The sequence below is a fragment of the Narcine bancroftii genome, chromosome 7 (assembly GCF_036971445.1).
Source record: "Narcine bancroftii isolate sNarBan1 chromosome 7, sNarBan1.hap1, whole genome shotgun sequence".
Lineage (NCBI taxonomy): Eukaryota > Metazoa > Chordata > Chondrichthyes > Torpediniformes > Narcinidae > Narcine > Narcine bancroftii.
The window spans coordinates 84,882,098-84,897,990 of NC_091475.1; the positions used below are offsets into that span (position 1 = coordinate 84,882,098).

Below are 15,893 nucleotides of genomic sequence, written 5' to 3' on the forward strand. Positions count from 1 at the left end.
ACAGACATGTCAGCAAGGGAATAGGATTGGAAATTGAAATGGATGGCTACTATTGCAGTGGACAGAACTGAGGTGCTCAACAAAGTGATCTGCATCCAGTCTCTCTGATGTAGAAGAGACCTCAACAGGAGCCCTGGATGCAGTAGATGGCCTCTGTATATTCACGAGTGAAATGTTGCTTCACTTGGAAAGAATGTTTGGGGCCCTGTATTGTGGTGAGGGAAGAGATGTGGGTGGGGTGCAGGGGTAAGTACCAAGAGTATGGTTGGTGGGGAGGGAAGAGTGGTCAAGGGAGTCAGGGAGGAAGTGGTCCCTGTGGAAGACGGAGAGGGGAATACATGTCTGGTGGTGGAATCATGTAATAGGTAGCAGAAGTAGCAGAGGAGTAATGTCCACATTACTTGTGTGCTTACTCCTGAGAACATCTGTTTCCAGTTTACTCTTCCTAGCTTCTGCTTCATCCCATTATAATTAGCCATTCCCCAATTAAACATTTTACCTGCTTTTATCCTTGACCATAACTATACTAAAGCTCAGGGAGTTGTGGTCATTATCACTGAAATGCTACCCCACCGAAAGGTCTGTCACCAGACCAGCTTCATTACCCAGTATTAGATCCAATATGAACTTTATTCTAGTTGGCTGGTCCACATACTGTGTCAGTAATCCTTCTTGAACATCCTAGACAAATTATGCCTCATCTATCCCTCTTGAAGTAAGGAAGTGCCAGTCAATATATTTGTGAAGTTGAAATCTCCCATAACAACAACCCTGTTATTTTTGCTCTATTCCAAATTCTCTGTGGTGCCCCAAGGGCTATGTGGGGATCTATTGAGTACACTCAATGCAGTTGTTACTCCCTTCCTATTTCTGACTCAGTAGACACTCCCTCCACAGCATCGTCCCTTTCTTGTTATTCATCACCATGATCCTCCCCTTCCAGACGATGCCAGTCACAGACAACGTCCACCAACTTCCTTCAAATGTGGCAGTCATGTACGTCCTGGAAATGTGGCTTTTACCATCAGGAAATTCTTCTCATGATCCACAACATCTACATTGAAGGAGTGAAACTTTCTCCTGTTTCGACATGCAGAATATTAATGGGAATCCTTATGGTTTGTGAGGTTAAATAGGATGCAGGCAATATTGCTAAATCCCATTCCTAACTGAAATCTATGCAGATAAACTCATTTAATTGTGAATATAGTTACTGGGTGATCTTCTGTGGTAGATTATTGGCAACAGAACCTTGGTGGAAATATCAGTCCAGATTCAAGACCGTAACCAAAGGTCCTCCTTCTGGATGCAACATCTCAGCAATGATAATCTCAGAAAACCTAGAAATGTATGGTCTCAAGGTCTGGGTAGAGTCTGGTGATTCTGAAGAATCTCTCACAACAGCTCCTTCATTGATGGGCTTCATACACTTAGTTCCTGACCTTCCACATAATCAATCATGCTTTAACAATGCCCCAGTGATGGAGAGCTGTCAGCATTGACAGTCTCATTGAATTACTATATCAGCAGCTGAGAAAAGAGATAACCCTCAATTTAAGTACACTGTTGAGCAATCATTTGTCTGGCGGTCCAAGTTCTCATGATGTCGGCAGACTCTTGCTTAAATGCTTCCTTATGGGAAAATCTTGCCCGACAAACCAACGGAGGAATTCACAAGCAGGTTTGACAAAGGGGATGCAGTGGATGTTGTAAAGGATTTGGCAAGGTGCCACACATGGGCTCCTAATGAGAGCCCATGGAAATACAGGAAAGATACTAGCATGGGTAGAGCATCGGCTGATCCATAGGAAACAGAGTGGAAATAAAGGAATCCTACCCTGGTCCACTACTGGCTACCAGTGGTGTTCCACAGGGGCTACTTCTTTTGGTGCTGTATATTGATATGGATTGTGGAATAAATGGCTTTGTGGCTAAGTTTGCAGATGGAGGGGCAGATGGTGATAAGGAAACAGGAAGGCTGCAAAGACTTAGATTAGGAGAAATGGCACATGTAATACAATGTTGGAAAGTGTACTTTGGTAGAAGGAACAAAAAGGCACTCTAATTTGGATGGGGAGAAATTTCAGAGGTGCAAAGGGGCTTGGGTATTCTTGGGCAGGATCCCTAAAGGTTAATCTCCAAGTAGAATCGGTGACAAAGAAGGTGAATGCATTGTTGACATACATACCTCGAGGAATAGGATACAAGAACAGGGATGTGATGTTGAGGCTTTGTAAAGCACTGGTGAGACTTCACTTGGAGGACAGGATACAGTTTTGGGCTCCTTATTTAAGAAAGGATCGGTTGACATTGGAGAGGGTTCAAAGATTCACAAGAATGATACCTGGAATGAAGAGATTTGGAATGTTTGACAGCTATTGGACAAAATTGCTTTGCGGTAAAGGAATGAGGGGGGTCCTCAGAAGCATCTCAAATATTGAAGTTCTGGACAGAGTAGATGTGGAAAAGTTGTTTCCCATGATATGGGGGCCTAGGACAAGGGGACACAACTTCAGGATTGAAGGGTGCCTATTTAAAAAAGAGATGCAGAGGAATTTCTTTAACAGGAGAATGGTGAGCCTCTAGAATTTGCTGCCACGGGCAGCAATAGATGCAAAGCCATTCAGTGCATTGAAGCAGAGATTGATGGGTATCAAAATAGAAAGGGTACAAAAGGTTGTGGGATGCAAAGCAGGGGAGTAGGGCTCAGTGGGAGAATGGATCAGCTTATGATGGCACGGCCCATTCTTGATCCTATATCTTATAATCTAAATGGTAAGAAAACTGGCATAATATTCTTTCTATGTCAAATTTTGCTTCACATGAATATGGATGTCATTTGATGCAATACATGACCCTGGAAAATATCTGGCACATTAATATGAACTGCTTAGCAATATTGTCCAATATCACAACTGGTACAATTTCACCTGTAATTAATGACTAATGGTAGAGAAATTCATTTTAGTTAAAAATCAAAATTGGAATGCTTAGCTCTTAAGAATTCAAAAGCACCATATGGTCCTACAGACAATGTATTTTAGGGTTTCTAAGGATGCCATCACTGAGATGTTACATGGAGCTCTTATTTTTTTTTAAAAAAGAGCTTTGCTTTTTTTGCAGAATAAATCCAACTTCACAACATTCCCAAGTGAAATTATCGCTATTGCAAAATTAGCTTGGACAGTTTTAAATTTTTCCATTTGTGGTGAAATAATTCCTACTCAAACTATTGTGGTTAACAAAAAGTTGGACCCATACCTTTTATATACTGTTGTTCTTTTCAATAATGCTAAATGTACAATTTCCCAAGATCGTGTTAAATGGCGAGCTCTCCACTGGCCACCATGACAGAGGTGCACCAAAGAAGAGGTACAAGGACTGCCTAAAGAAATCGCTTGGTGCCTGCCACATTGACCACCGCCAGTGGGCTGATATCGCCTCAAACCGCGCATCTTGGTGCCTCACAGTTTGGCTGGCAGCAACCTCCTTTGAAGAAGACCGCAGAGCCCACCTCACTGACAAAAGACAAAGGAGGAAAAACCCAACACCCAACCCCAACCAACCAATTTTCCCTTGCAACCGTGTCTGCCTGTCCCGCATTGGACTTGTCAGCCACAAACGAGCCTGCAGCTGACGGGGACAGTACCCCTCCATAAATCTTTGTCCGCGAAGCCAAAGAGAAGAAATGTACAATTCAGTAAAGATGATACATTATATTCCTCTCTAAGACTCAAGTGAGCTAACATTTCTTCCCCACCCCTTTCCACTAAATTTCCCCATATCTCCACCTCAAATCATTTTGTATTGCAAATGAGCTCATCATGAATAAAATTAGAATTAGCAGATCCCTTGGTTTGGCAGCTTGATCTATAACAAATTTCCTGCAACAGACTGAACATATGATTATGAAATTATTTCCTAAGTATGGAAAATAAAAAGACTGCAGACATTGGAACTCTGAAATAAAAATGGGAAATGTGAAAACACATGGCAGGACCACCAGGAAGAGAAACCATCAATATCGCAGATCAAAAACTTAAAGCATTTTTTGTTTTCAACTCTTTTAGAACCTTTTAGAACATTCGACTGTAAAATGTTAATGAACAGGAAAGAAAATAGAATTTTTAAAACAATTTATTACTTTTTTTTTACATGTACCCCTCTCAAAAAAAAAACCTCAATTTATGTAATGCAGATTGTAAAATGCAGTTTGCAACTACAACTTAAAAGGAATACAATGCAAGTCAGTTGAGCCAAAGTTAAATGACACAACCACTTTTGCTTGGTTGTTCAAAGTATAACCTTTACAGCATCTTAAAAATATATATATATATATATATACACATACTCCACTGTAATTTACACATTCCTACTGCCAGTTGTTTGTGGCCAAGCTGTTACAATACAAACTAGTGAAGAAAGCAGTTTCTGATTAGAAATAAGTGGATAATTATCTTCAACGTATTCTTCTATTACAAAATCAGAGGTTGCCCTTTGGTTTCAAGCATCTTCTTTAAATTAGTTAGCCCTTTATTAATAACATCCATACCTTAGAAATTCCCACTTGACTAGAAAAACCACCTTGAACCGCAAATTAACAATTAAAGCATTACAATTCAACAGTTTAAAAAGCAAACTAGACTTTTCCTGTTTTTTCCCCAAATTAAAAAGCTCAGTGAGAAGCAAATCGGGAACTCCGCACAAAAGAGAGCATAATTTCTTTGGATAGCACTGGCACCAGATGCAAAGAAGAGATAACATTTCTCTGAAACTTTCTGCACACGCTGCGAATCCAACATCCTGCATCTTGTGATGAGCAAACTGAATTCTTAACTGCCTGACTCGGCTTAAAACATAGAGGTTTATCAGAAAAAAGTCATGTCAAATTGTTCTTTATTTAAAAAAAATATCTTCAATAAAACACAATAGAGGAATAGTTTCTCTATTTTTGAGTGCAGAATGAGACGTTCCACTCAGTTTCAGTGCCACTGTCTGTACAGTATATACACACACACACACACACACATAAATACCTTTATTGCAGCAGTAGTTTTAAAGAGGAATGGAGTGCTAAATAACTATAAATTCACAAGTCAATCTCCTGAGGGTGTATCCAATTTACAAGGCTTTGGTAATTTCCAAACCTAATTTTGGCTATGTTTATATACTACTTGTCACCTCAATGTGATACTAAAGTTGGAGAGTTAACTTCAAGTCAAAGAATGATTTGCATCCCTAATCATACTTAGAACTGAAAAGTAAAGGCTCCAGTAAATTGGGGTTTCAACCCCAAGATGCAGCATCTGTCAGAAACTTCGGCAAACTTGATCCAAAGCCTTCCCTCCAAGTAATGGCATGTAACAACGGTGCAGAGCTCAAGCAGAGGAGGCTAAGAAATAAGAGGTTGGCAAGACCAGTGCAGATCAGTTCTTCAAAAATAGATATATTCAAAGCACTCCCAAAAGATGCTAGTTCTGCATTGTTGCCTCATTAAGCATAGATAAGCTGGCTATTTGTGGTTGTACAGTTAAATTCAATACCCATATCCTGTTGATATAAACTTCCATAAAGTGATTCAATAATGTCAAGTATTGGCTAGGCTAAATTCCCTTTGTGTACAGTAGAATAATTTTAGCTGTTAGTTCACATTGTGCCCTCTTTACTGAATGTCCTCAGCTACATTTACGAAACACTGCCAAGATGCTGCAGTGCTTTGGTCAAAACATTAAAGAAAATTTTATGCTGTGAACTTGGCAGTTGTAAATACCAGTACTAGCAACTACACTGTAGTCCAAGTATGTCTATGAAATGAACGAGAGCTTAATTTAACATTCAGCAAATCTAAAATAATCAGATAAATCAATCCCTATTACAAATTTCATAAAGCTTGCTTATTCAACACAGTTCCCACATCCCAGTGAGTATGTACAAAATATACATAGTTCCAGTTTTCAAACCCCAGGTTGGGGTTATGTATTTCATAGAAACCTCCTTTATTCCACACTAAGATAAAGGAGCCCTGGCAGCAAGATTGACAAACAGCAGTTTGGAGTGTTAGACAACATCTTTCAGTGAAGAGCTGCTTCTGAATGGATCTGTGTTCTAATTCTGGTGCCTTTTCATGTGCAGAGCCAAGTGGTCGGAGCGCGAGAAGCTGCGACTACACACCGTGCATTGAAAGGGCTTTGCCCCGGTGTGTTTCCGGAAGTGACGAGTCAGTTCATCAGAGCGTGCAAATCTCCAGTCACAGCCCTCCCAGGTGCACTGGTAAGGTTTTTCACCTAGAATGGAAAAGACATTGGCATTAACTACTTGACAGCAATGTCACCAATATTCCAGTTGAATGGCACAGTCTCTTTATTGCACTTTATAAAAGCATGCAAGTGCCTATGTTTTATATCCATGCACCAAATTATGTACATTTTCAAAACGTTTAATCCAAAAACTTAAGTTGCAGCACATACAAGTGTAGTAAATCAAGACTGAGCAAAGAATGCTCAAATTAGAAGTGACTAAAAAAAGACAGAGACTGTAATACGTTTAGAAGAAATAGTTGGACTTTAGGTCTTTGCAGCCTCTTCCACCATTCAAGATCATGAGTGATTCATCCCTTGATCAAGTCTAATTCCCTGCCCAATCCTCAACTCTCTTTGGATCTGTTAAGGATGAGTTAACAGAGCATTTGTATTAGGCAGCAAGGTTTTAATGAATGGGGGAGAGAGAGAGAGAGGGAGAGAGAGAGAGAGAGAGAGAGAGAGAGAGAAAAAATCACATCTGATAAGTGTAGTAAGCTTATGAGGATAGATTAGTAAAACCAAAAGATGCAAGATATCTGGATTTTCAAAGGCTTTGGCTAGGGCAGTGTTCAGGTTATTTATGAAAAGCATGGATGCATAGACCAGATGGTAACATTTTGAGATGGATAGGGAATGGTTACAGGATAGGAAATAGTGAGAATAATTGGGTCATATTTTTAATGGATTGTCACAGGCTCCCAGCTAATTCAAACTGTGCTGCTTACAGAGGGAAAATAAAGCAGAATTGGAAAAATAAAACTGCAAAAAGAACTCAGAATATACAAGACAAATTCGATCAGTTACAAGTAACATATCATGTAGTAAAATGGGAGGTTATTTTAAAAATCCTTCCAACCAAAGAGGACAGAATTCATTCTTAAATGAAGTTGGTAGACGGTTGCATGGAATGTGATTGACGTGCAATAGTTTGGGGGGGTGATGCAGGAAGTAAATGTGGAGATTCACCAAACAATTAGGAAGGCAAACAGTAAATTCGCCCTGAATGGAAGGGAGATATGGTAGAAAATAAAGGAAGTGTTGCTAAAAAGGTGCAAGTTATTCTTGAGACCACCTTTGACATTTACTGTGCAGTTAGGTATTAGGTGAAGGCACATATATATTGGCTGTAGAGAGATCCCTTGCATATGTCTGTGAATCTATTCCTGGACGGAGGGGCTACCCTGTGAAAAACAATCAAGGAAGCTTGGCTTCTCACTCAGTTGAGTTTGAGAAGAACAAAGGCAGTTTTCATTGAAACACAAATCTCTTTGGAAAGAGCCAGCAGAGTAACTACCATGAGGTTCTTTCTTCTCAAATGTAAAGACTAAAGGGGACAGACTCAGGACAAGAGGCTGGCCATTTTAAACCATTAGAAGACGTATCCTTAAGAAAATGGCAATTCCTTACAATCGAGAGGGCCAGTTGGTGAACATACTCAAGGCAGAGTTTGATGATTTGTTTGGTGGTGATTGGCTAGGTGACTCAAGGCATACTCTTTAAAAAGCACATCAATACCAAAGTGCCATATGACCCAGTCCTGTTTATATTTCACATATTCTTACTCTCTTCTTTAAATATGTACAAAAACTCAAAGAAGCTGTGAATTTCTTGGATGGTATTTGATAAAGAATTTCTCTACAAATGATTAGACTCACTCTGCTGACTAGGAATGAAGGAATCATCATGTGTAAGGAATTGAAGCACGTTTTACAACAGTTTCTCATTAATGAAATGTCTTGCTTTGCTATTGTACACTGATAATTTTATTAAGAACGCTGAAAGATTATTTATTGCTAAATTAACACACAATCTCCTTTCAAACTTTTCCTTCAATCCTCTCATCTTCAGGACCCATCATGCATCTCCAATGGGTAGGAAAGCACCATGCCATTACCATTGTACCCAACTACTTTCCCTTATTCCCCTTGTTAAAACAGGACACTGTCCTGTAAGTAGGCATCACCTCTGTGGCACAATGCAAATCTGAATAGTAAATTTATTTGTCCTTTAATTCTGCATTTTCAGTCTGATGTACAACTATAATATTTACAAGATTTATTAGTTTATTTTCTGTTGTGGAAATGTAAATAAAATCTCATACAATGCATGGAAATATAGCTCTCAAGTAATGGATTGGCTTATTTTAAATGTATGATCATCAAACAATATTACTGAACTTGCATTTATACAGTAGTTCATGTATTCAGAACATTCCAATGTTTTGTTCAGCCAATGAATTACTTCTGAAGTTGCCACTGTTGTTATTTAGCTGCATTAATCAATAAGGATACTGAAAGACTTCACAAAAGCCAGTTAAGTGAGTACTCTGAAAGCTGTTTTAATTGCTTTGTTTGAAGGGTAATTATTGCATGGATACAACTTTTTTTTGGAAACTGATGCTTTCATATCACCATGCTTCCACACAGAGTTTCACATTAGCAGAAAACCCACAGCATTTCCAACAGATCGAGGGAACAGTCTAATCATCCAGCAGAAAGGAAGATACTAACATCAACCCAGATGTGATGCACTCAGACTCACAACATGGCAATAAGGCAAGTACATTCTCACAGTCACTGAAAACCAGACCATTGTTAAAGGTAGTCTTTGAAAAAAATTACTATGTAATCTTGACGCCAAGCACATTTTCAATGTTGAAGTTTAATCCTGCATCTAGAACAAAGATCATTAAAAAAAAACTGATAAATTCTTCCATTTCAAAGCTGCCAACAGATCCTTGTGAAAACACAAGGATATTTTGATCTCCGTTGAGTACAATGCAAGGAAAATCCTTTGTTTTATCTGGTCTTGTGGCACCTCTGTGTGTGCGTTTATGGCAAACAAATATAAACAAATGGGTATTCGCGTACGTCATAATAAAGGAACCTCGACCGTTTGATTAAAAAGTGAAAGCTTCATTTTTGCCATTGGTCCTAACAGGAATGAGAAAATAGCTGCAGATGAGAGAGAGATTGCTGGGTTTATTGTATTTGAATCACTTAAAAAATCCTGAAATCCTTTCACTGTTGAATCCATGCATTTATTAAACATCTGGATTTAGTATTTCCATCAAGCTTCTTGGTAGATTAATTGATTAGATAACTTCTGGATATTGGCAAATTTTGAGAAGTAAAATTTGGGTTATTGAAAAGCCCAGTCATTTCATTATCATTCATTTATACAAGTGCACATCATCACAATGACCCATAATTTTTGTGTCCTGTTGTATCTGAATACACTTGCCCTACTTTGTCTAGTTTTAGCTTGGTACACTGACCATGCTGGAAACACTCAACAGGTCAGTCAATGGTCAGTCAGAGACATAAACTGAACTAATATTTCTTGTTGGCATTTCACCTGTTAATCTCACTTCCAACCCTATTTCAACTACTGAATATTCCCAGCATTTTCAATTTGTGTGGATTTACTGTTATCCAATGCAATGAGACAGGCCAGAATGATTACTACAACTTCAGGCATACAATGACCCCCATCACAGACACTGACCTTATGGAATTTTATCAAGCTATGAAGTTGATAATATCAAAAGCCTCAAAGTTTCAAGGAACAAAATTCTTCATTTATAAAAATTGAAAATGTACATCTGAAAGAAAATTGCACATTTTCATCAAAAGTCATTTTTCCCACAATAGTTGTCTTTTAAATTTTTTAATCTAGTTTTAATATATAGTGAATACACTGGATACTTTTTTGTATTCATTCTACCAGCCATACCAGATGAAAGCATATTATACATTTTGAAAAGTACATAAAGAAGTTTGTTGTTACTGATGACTCAATCATATAAAGAGTGGGGTTTTAAAAAAAACTGCTGGAGAAACTCAGCAGGCCAAGCAACATTAACAGGAGAACCAGTAGTGTTGGCATTTTGGAGCAGAACCCTGCATCAAGACATCCAGATCCCAGTTCTAGAATTTGCTCCAGATTCCAGCATGGCAGTTTCTGATGAGTGGTGATGCTTGGAATAAAAGTGGAAATTTGAATGAACTGTATTATAAAACCATTTTCCTTTTTTAAAAAAAATACAAATCCTTTCATTGCAAAATACATTTTTTTTTGGCAGGTCAAACAGTGAACTTTATTTTTATAGGAAAGATACATAACCAACATTTTGGGTTCAAAATATATAGAAATATTGTGACAGAAAATAGATAGGTTTTGGGAGATAAATTGGGAAAGGTTTGGGGTAGGTTGCATACAAACAGTTTAAAATGAACCTTATTTGAAATACTGGAGCTCTGCCCCATGCTATATTCACTCCACAGCTTTTGCAAGAGCTTTGAAGAGTGCTCAAGAGGCTTCACAAATGGATTGTTGTTTACAAAAAGCAAAAGATGAAAGATTTGGTTGGAGCCACAGATTGTCTGGAAGGGAACTTGTTGTTCTAAGAGGGTCTTGTGGTTTTGCAAGTGGAGAGATTGACAGAGAAATCATTTGTGTTACAGCCAGTAGCTGGGACTGGAACAGGACAAGCTGGCAAGTTTGTGGAAAGTCCATTTGGAAGACAGTCTGGACAAAGCCCTTGTGGTTCATGCAAGAGGAGAGGACAGGCTGTTTAATGTTTCACTTGGAATAAGAGTAACAAAAAGGAACTCTGTGGTGACCTGAAAGAAAGAGGTTTAGCATCCGGAGAACCCTGAAGGGGGAAAGTTTTGTCAACAAGACAATGAAGTGACTGATGGAAGTACATCAGTTGTGGATATCCTGGAACAACAAATCTCTCTGAAAGCCAACAAGAACCTTCCGGAGTGGTAACCACTTACCTTTCAAGCACCAATGCCTGGTGAACTGTATAAATGTTAAATTCTGTGCACAGTATAAGAATTGCACTCAACCAGTGAACTTGGAGGAATGAGAAGTGAGGTTGGAGTGTGAACCAAATAACTTTTCTGAACTTACACATTACATACATGTGCACTTAGAATTAGAAGTGGGGGGGGGTTTAAGTCAGGTTAAGTAAGTTGATAGTGATAAGTTAAAATGTGATTCTATTTTAATTTTTCACTACCTATGCAATTTGCCTTTTATGTTTCCTTCAGTGACAGCATGTGCTGGATGAGAATATAAACTAGTGGCTCATCATTCATATTATTGATAACATTTTTTCCAAAAATGAACTTCAGTCATAAAAACAAAACAACGTGAAACAGCACACAATCTTTTTATATTCTTTGTATCATATTGTCCATACATTCAGATTTTATACATTGCATTGTTGGCCATAGTTAGCCACTATTGTGCCTGCCTGGGTTTATACCCCTTTCAGTTGTTTAAGATGCTTTGCCACCAGTCTCAGCCTTTCAATTCCCAGCAGTGGAAGGACCCTAGACTGTCATTCTTCCCCACATCGTCTTTGTGTTGGCTGCACCAATCTTCAGTGCATCCCTCAGCATGTACTCCTGCAGCCTGGAATGTGCCAGTCTGCAGCATTCCCTTGCTGACATCTCACTGTACAGGATGATCAGCAAGTTTCAGGCAGATCCAAGGGCATCTTTTACCATGTTGCAGTTCTTCCAGCAACATTGGAGGTCAGTCTGCATGCATTCCTGAGATGAGCCCATACATTAGAGTGTCCTGTCACGCTGCTCCAGATAAACCACGACAAGGACCCTTGCATTGCTCTTCAGGCCCTCTTCGCAAATCTGCAGTGTGTTAAGAAGTGGGCATCTGCCTCCTCCACATGGCTATTGTATAGAGCAGCCACTTGATTGATTTTTGGCAATCCCCCCTCCCCACTTAAGACTTTGTTCAAAGTTTATGGGCCCCCTTCCCTGTAAAGTAGTTATTTAGTTGGTTTATTCTGTAATTCTCTTCAACTGACAACATTTTAAAAAGTTTTCCATGATTTCAGTTCTCAACCCCTTTAAATGTGCTGCAGCCTCCAGAGGGACCACATGACCCCCTTTGAGAAAGGCTGGTCTGGAGGGCTTAGTGCATCGGAGGGGAGATTCCAGCTGTCTGGGAAGGATCTGACTGGATGGCCTCCTTTCTCCACTCAGCCAAGATGAATTTGGCAATGAGGTATTCAGTAAATAGCATGGGCAGTCTGCTCAAGGAACCATCCCTCAGTATCTGCAGGACATTTTGTGCTGACACTTTCTGATAGACAGGGTCAAAGGTGCTTGTCTGAAAGGGATAGATAATGTGTCAATGTCCAAATGACTGGGATATACCATAGAACCTCCTCACATATCTGCACTTGGTGTCCTTGCACTTGATTCCATGCACAACCTGATTCAATCACACATAAGCAGATGAGTATGCCCTTGCCCCTTTTGTTAAGAAACTTTGACATTGCCACCTATCAGACAAGTTCCATCCAAGATCCCCAGAAGAACTGAAAGATGGCTCAGATGACTGCCAGGGCAGATGCTCAGGAGGATGGGCCACAGCTGCACCAAGTATAGCAATACTGAGGGCACCACACAACCAATGACCAGATTCATCCTGGTTATTGAGAGGGATCACTGCTCTCAGTCCCAATTTTGGGTGAATTTCTTTATCCACTCTAACCAATTTTATTATAGCCTCGCCTCCTCCAAACCAGATTGCCAGCAAGTTCAGGTAATCAGACTGGACTTTAATGAGGATGGCAGACAGGTCAGGCCAGTTTCTAAAGAAGATTGCCTTGATCTTCACATGATCAACACGGGCTCCTAATGCCATTGCAAACTGGTTGCAGATGCCAATCTGAGCAGAAGATGGTGACATCAGCCATGTGCCTGGCATCATCATCCCCTTGAGCCTATGAACTTGTTCTATACAGCACAAAAATAAGACACGACAGAGCAGTCAACAGTGCCAGAGTCCAGACTCTATTGGGAAATAGTTTCCCACCCATTGATATGAATAGCACTATGAATGCCCGTGTAGAGCATTTGAATCCAATTACTGATTTCCATCCCAAAATCCATTTTGGAGAGCATGTTCATTAAATACATTTGCGACATCCGGTCAAAAGCATTCTCATAATCCAAACTGATCAGACAGATGTTCACCCTTCTGTCTTTCTCATTGACATGGGATCCTAAGCAGTACAAGGCTGTCAAAGGTTTTCTTTGCTGGAACAGCACAGATTTAGTCTGTGTGGATTACTTGCCCCAGGGCTTTTTTTTTTTTAAAAAGCCCTGGATTTTGTTGTGTTGCTGACCAGAAGGATAGCATTGCACATTTCCAGTCGGCCTGCATACTTCCAGTCCCCCGGGGTGGGGTTGTTACACTCAGATGGCATGCCATTACTTCTGGGAGTTAAAGGAATGGCTGGAACCAGTCAGCAGCTCCAGGATCAGTAGCTGATCCAAACTATCCTTCTTGTTATTGAAGGCCCCTGTGATAGAGGTCAGGAAATTCTGGGAGGCTGTGTGATCTGTGGCCTTGCTACCATGGAGTTCAGCAGAAAAGGATCTGCTGATTCTCAGAACATCTGCTTGTGATGTTATTATTGTGCCATTTTCTTCCTCAAGTCTGTGAATCACAAAGCTCACCTGTAAATCTTATGGAAGAGGTGTGAGCATGTCTTATCCTGATCCACTAAACTAACTCTAGATTGCAAGATGAAACATAGAACATCATAGCAGAGTTCAACCTGTTCAGTGCAGTGTTGTGCCAACCTATATATACCTACCCCCAAAATTCCCAACCCCTCCCTCCCTCATTACACTCTTTCATCCACATACCTAAGAGTCTCTCAAATACCCCTCTTGTTCCAGTCTCCACTACCACCCCTGGAATGCATTCCAGGCACCCACAACTCTGTGTAAGCAACTCATCTTGGGGGATTCAGAAGCAAAGAAGGTTTCCGACCCTTTTTTCCCCCATCACTCCCCTTGATTGCACAAGGAGAGTTCCTGCAGGTCTGTCTGGGGTTGGCACAATTCCTCAAACTTTATCTTGCTTTTTGAACATCTTTAAGGATAAAGAACCTCCATGCTCTCCTTGGTAGCTTCTCAGCAGTGCATTGGGAAGTCTAAAAAATGGTTCTCCAACTGTGTAATCCCTCTTTAATTTCTCACCATTTTGCTATCAATTTCCATGACCCACTGTCCACCTTCTGATCCTTCTCCAGGAGACAGGAATTTATGAAGTAGGTATTGATCAGAGAAGGCCAGTGTGACATCAGATAGCGATTGCTTTCATCACTAAGATTAAGTCTATTGGAGACCAGAATAAGCAGTCTGATCCTGACCAGGTGGGATGTGGATGTGCCTCACCTGTAGGGTTGATGAAAGCATCACACAGCAGTGTATCTTTAGCAGACAGTCTACACGAGTCTGGCAGAGCTGATCAGTCAGCTGTCAGCTCCACCAGATCACTCCATGATGCAGTTGAAATCATCATCCAGAACAACTGGTTGGGACACTGCCAAGAGCAGTGGGAGCAGCTTGAAGATGACCATCCTCTCATTCTGTAAGGATGAGGGTGACCTTTAATCAGCTAAACAGAAGTGTTATGGTACGTAATATCTGGAAAGAGAGGATCCCTACCAACAAACTCTAATGGTGATTGAGAACTTGCTTCCTGTAGCAGAACACTCAGGCCAGAGAATCAATCCACGACTCCCCCACCTTCAGATAAACAACTCTTGCGATCACCATCAACCCTTGAGACCACTGCCAATAGCTCCAGATGTGATGGCAGCCCACGTTCCTGCAACAGTCACATCTGGTTTGACCATAGCAAAGTATTTGCAAGGCATTGATACATCACACAGCAGAGTTCATACTGTGCATGTTAAATATGATTAATTTAATCTCAATTATAAATTTGGAGTCCAAGGCTTGCAAAACTTAACACTCCCTTGTCAATTAGACAGAGACTTCATACCCACAGCTTTGGTGAACTTTTTCTGTTTTCAGGCTCACGTGCAGAGAAGGATTTTCATCAGGTGTGGCAAAACTGGTAGTAGGGTCACTGATGGAGGCAAAATGCTTTTGCTCATCTCTCCTCTTACTGTGTTGTATCCTGCATCTCCTAGCATGAAGAGGCCTCAAATGTTTCACTGCTCCTAATCTCCTGGAGCTAGAGCAGATGTCTTCTTCCATCTAGCTGTGGCAAGCTTCAACTTCCTAAACTAGGTCAGCCTTCTGACTCTCCTTTCAACACCCTTTGAAGATTGCCTCGTGTGTTTTCAACCATTTTGTTCTCAATTAACTGTGCAAAAAAAAATTTTCAAAGTTCAATTTCAGAAATGTTTGCCGATCCACCAAGGGCAAAGCTGCCACGAGGGGTAGAAATGTAGCAGCAGTACATGCTGAGAGTTTGAAGTGGGTGTCAAAAACAACCATGTTCAAAATATGACAACCATAATGTCAGGAGTGTAACTACACTTCAAAAGTAATTAATTGGCTTTAGAGGATGTTGTATTATCCCGAGGAGTGTGAATTGAGGCTATAAAAATGCGGATATTTATTTTCTTTCTCCCAATTATACTGTCTGGCAATATTCAGCTTGCTTTGAAGACTAAATAAGATGGGTTTATACATTTTTTTGAACATTTAATTTTTTTTGTCCATACATATAAGCAGCTACAATATGAATGAGAAGGATTACACCTTCCAAATTTTAAAAGTGATC

General features: G+C 40.0%; 1 protein-coding gene across 3 annotated transcripts in view; it reads right to left on the reverse strand.

The window, feature by feature from the left end:
* Window positions 1-4,149: 4,149 nt before the first annotated feature.
* The window catches only part of LOC138739897 (Krueppel-like factor 5), a 64,930-nt gene continuing 53,186 nt past the window's right edge, over window positions 4,150-15,893 (reverse strand). For all 3 annotated transcript variants that reach the window (XM_069892405.1, XM_069892403.1, XM_069892404.1), the window contains exon 4: window positions 4,150-6,284. In XM_069892405.1, coding sequence (XP_069748506.1) covers window positions 6,106-6,284 — 179 coding nt within the window. In that variant the 3' untranslated portion in view covers window positions 4,150-6,105. The remainder of the gene's footprint in view (window positions 6,285-15,893) is intronic.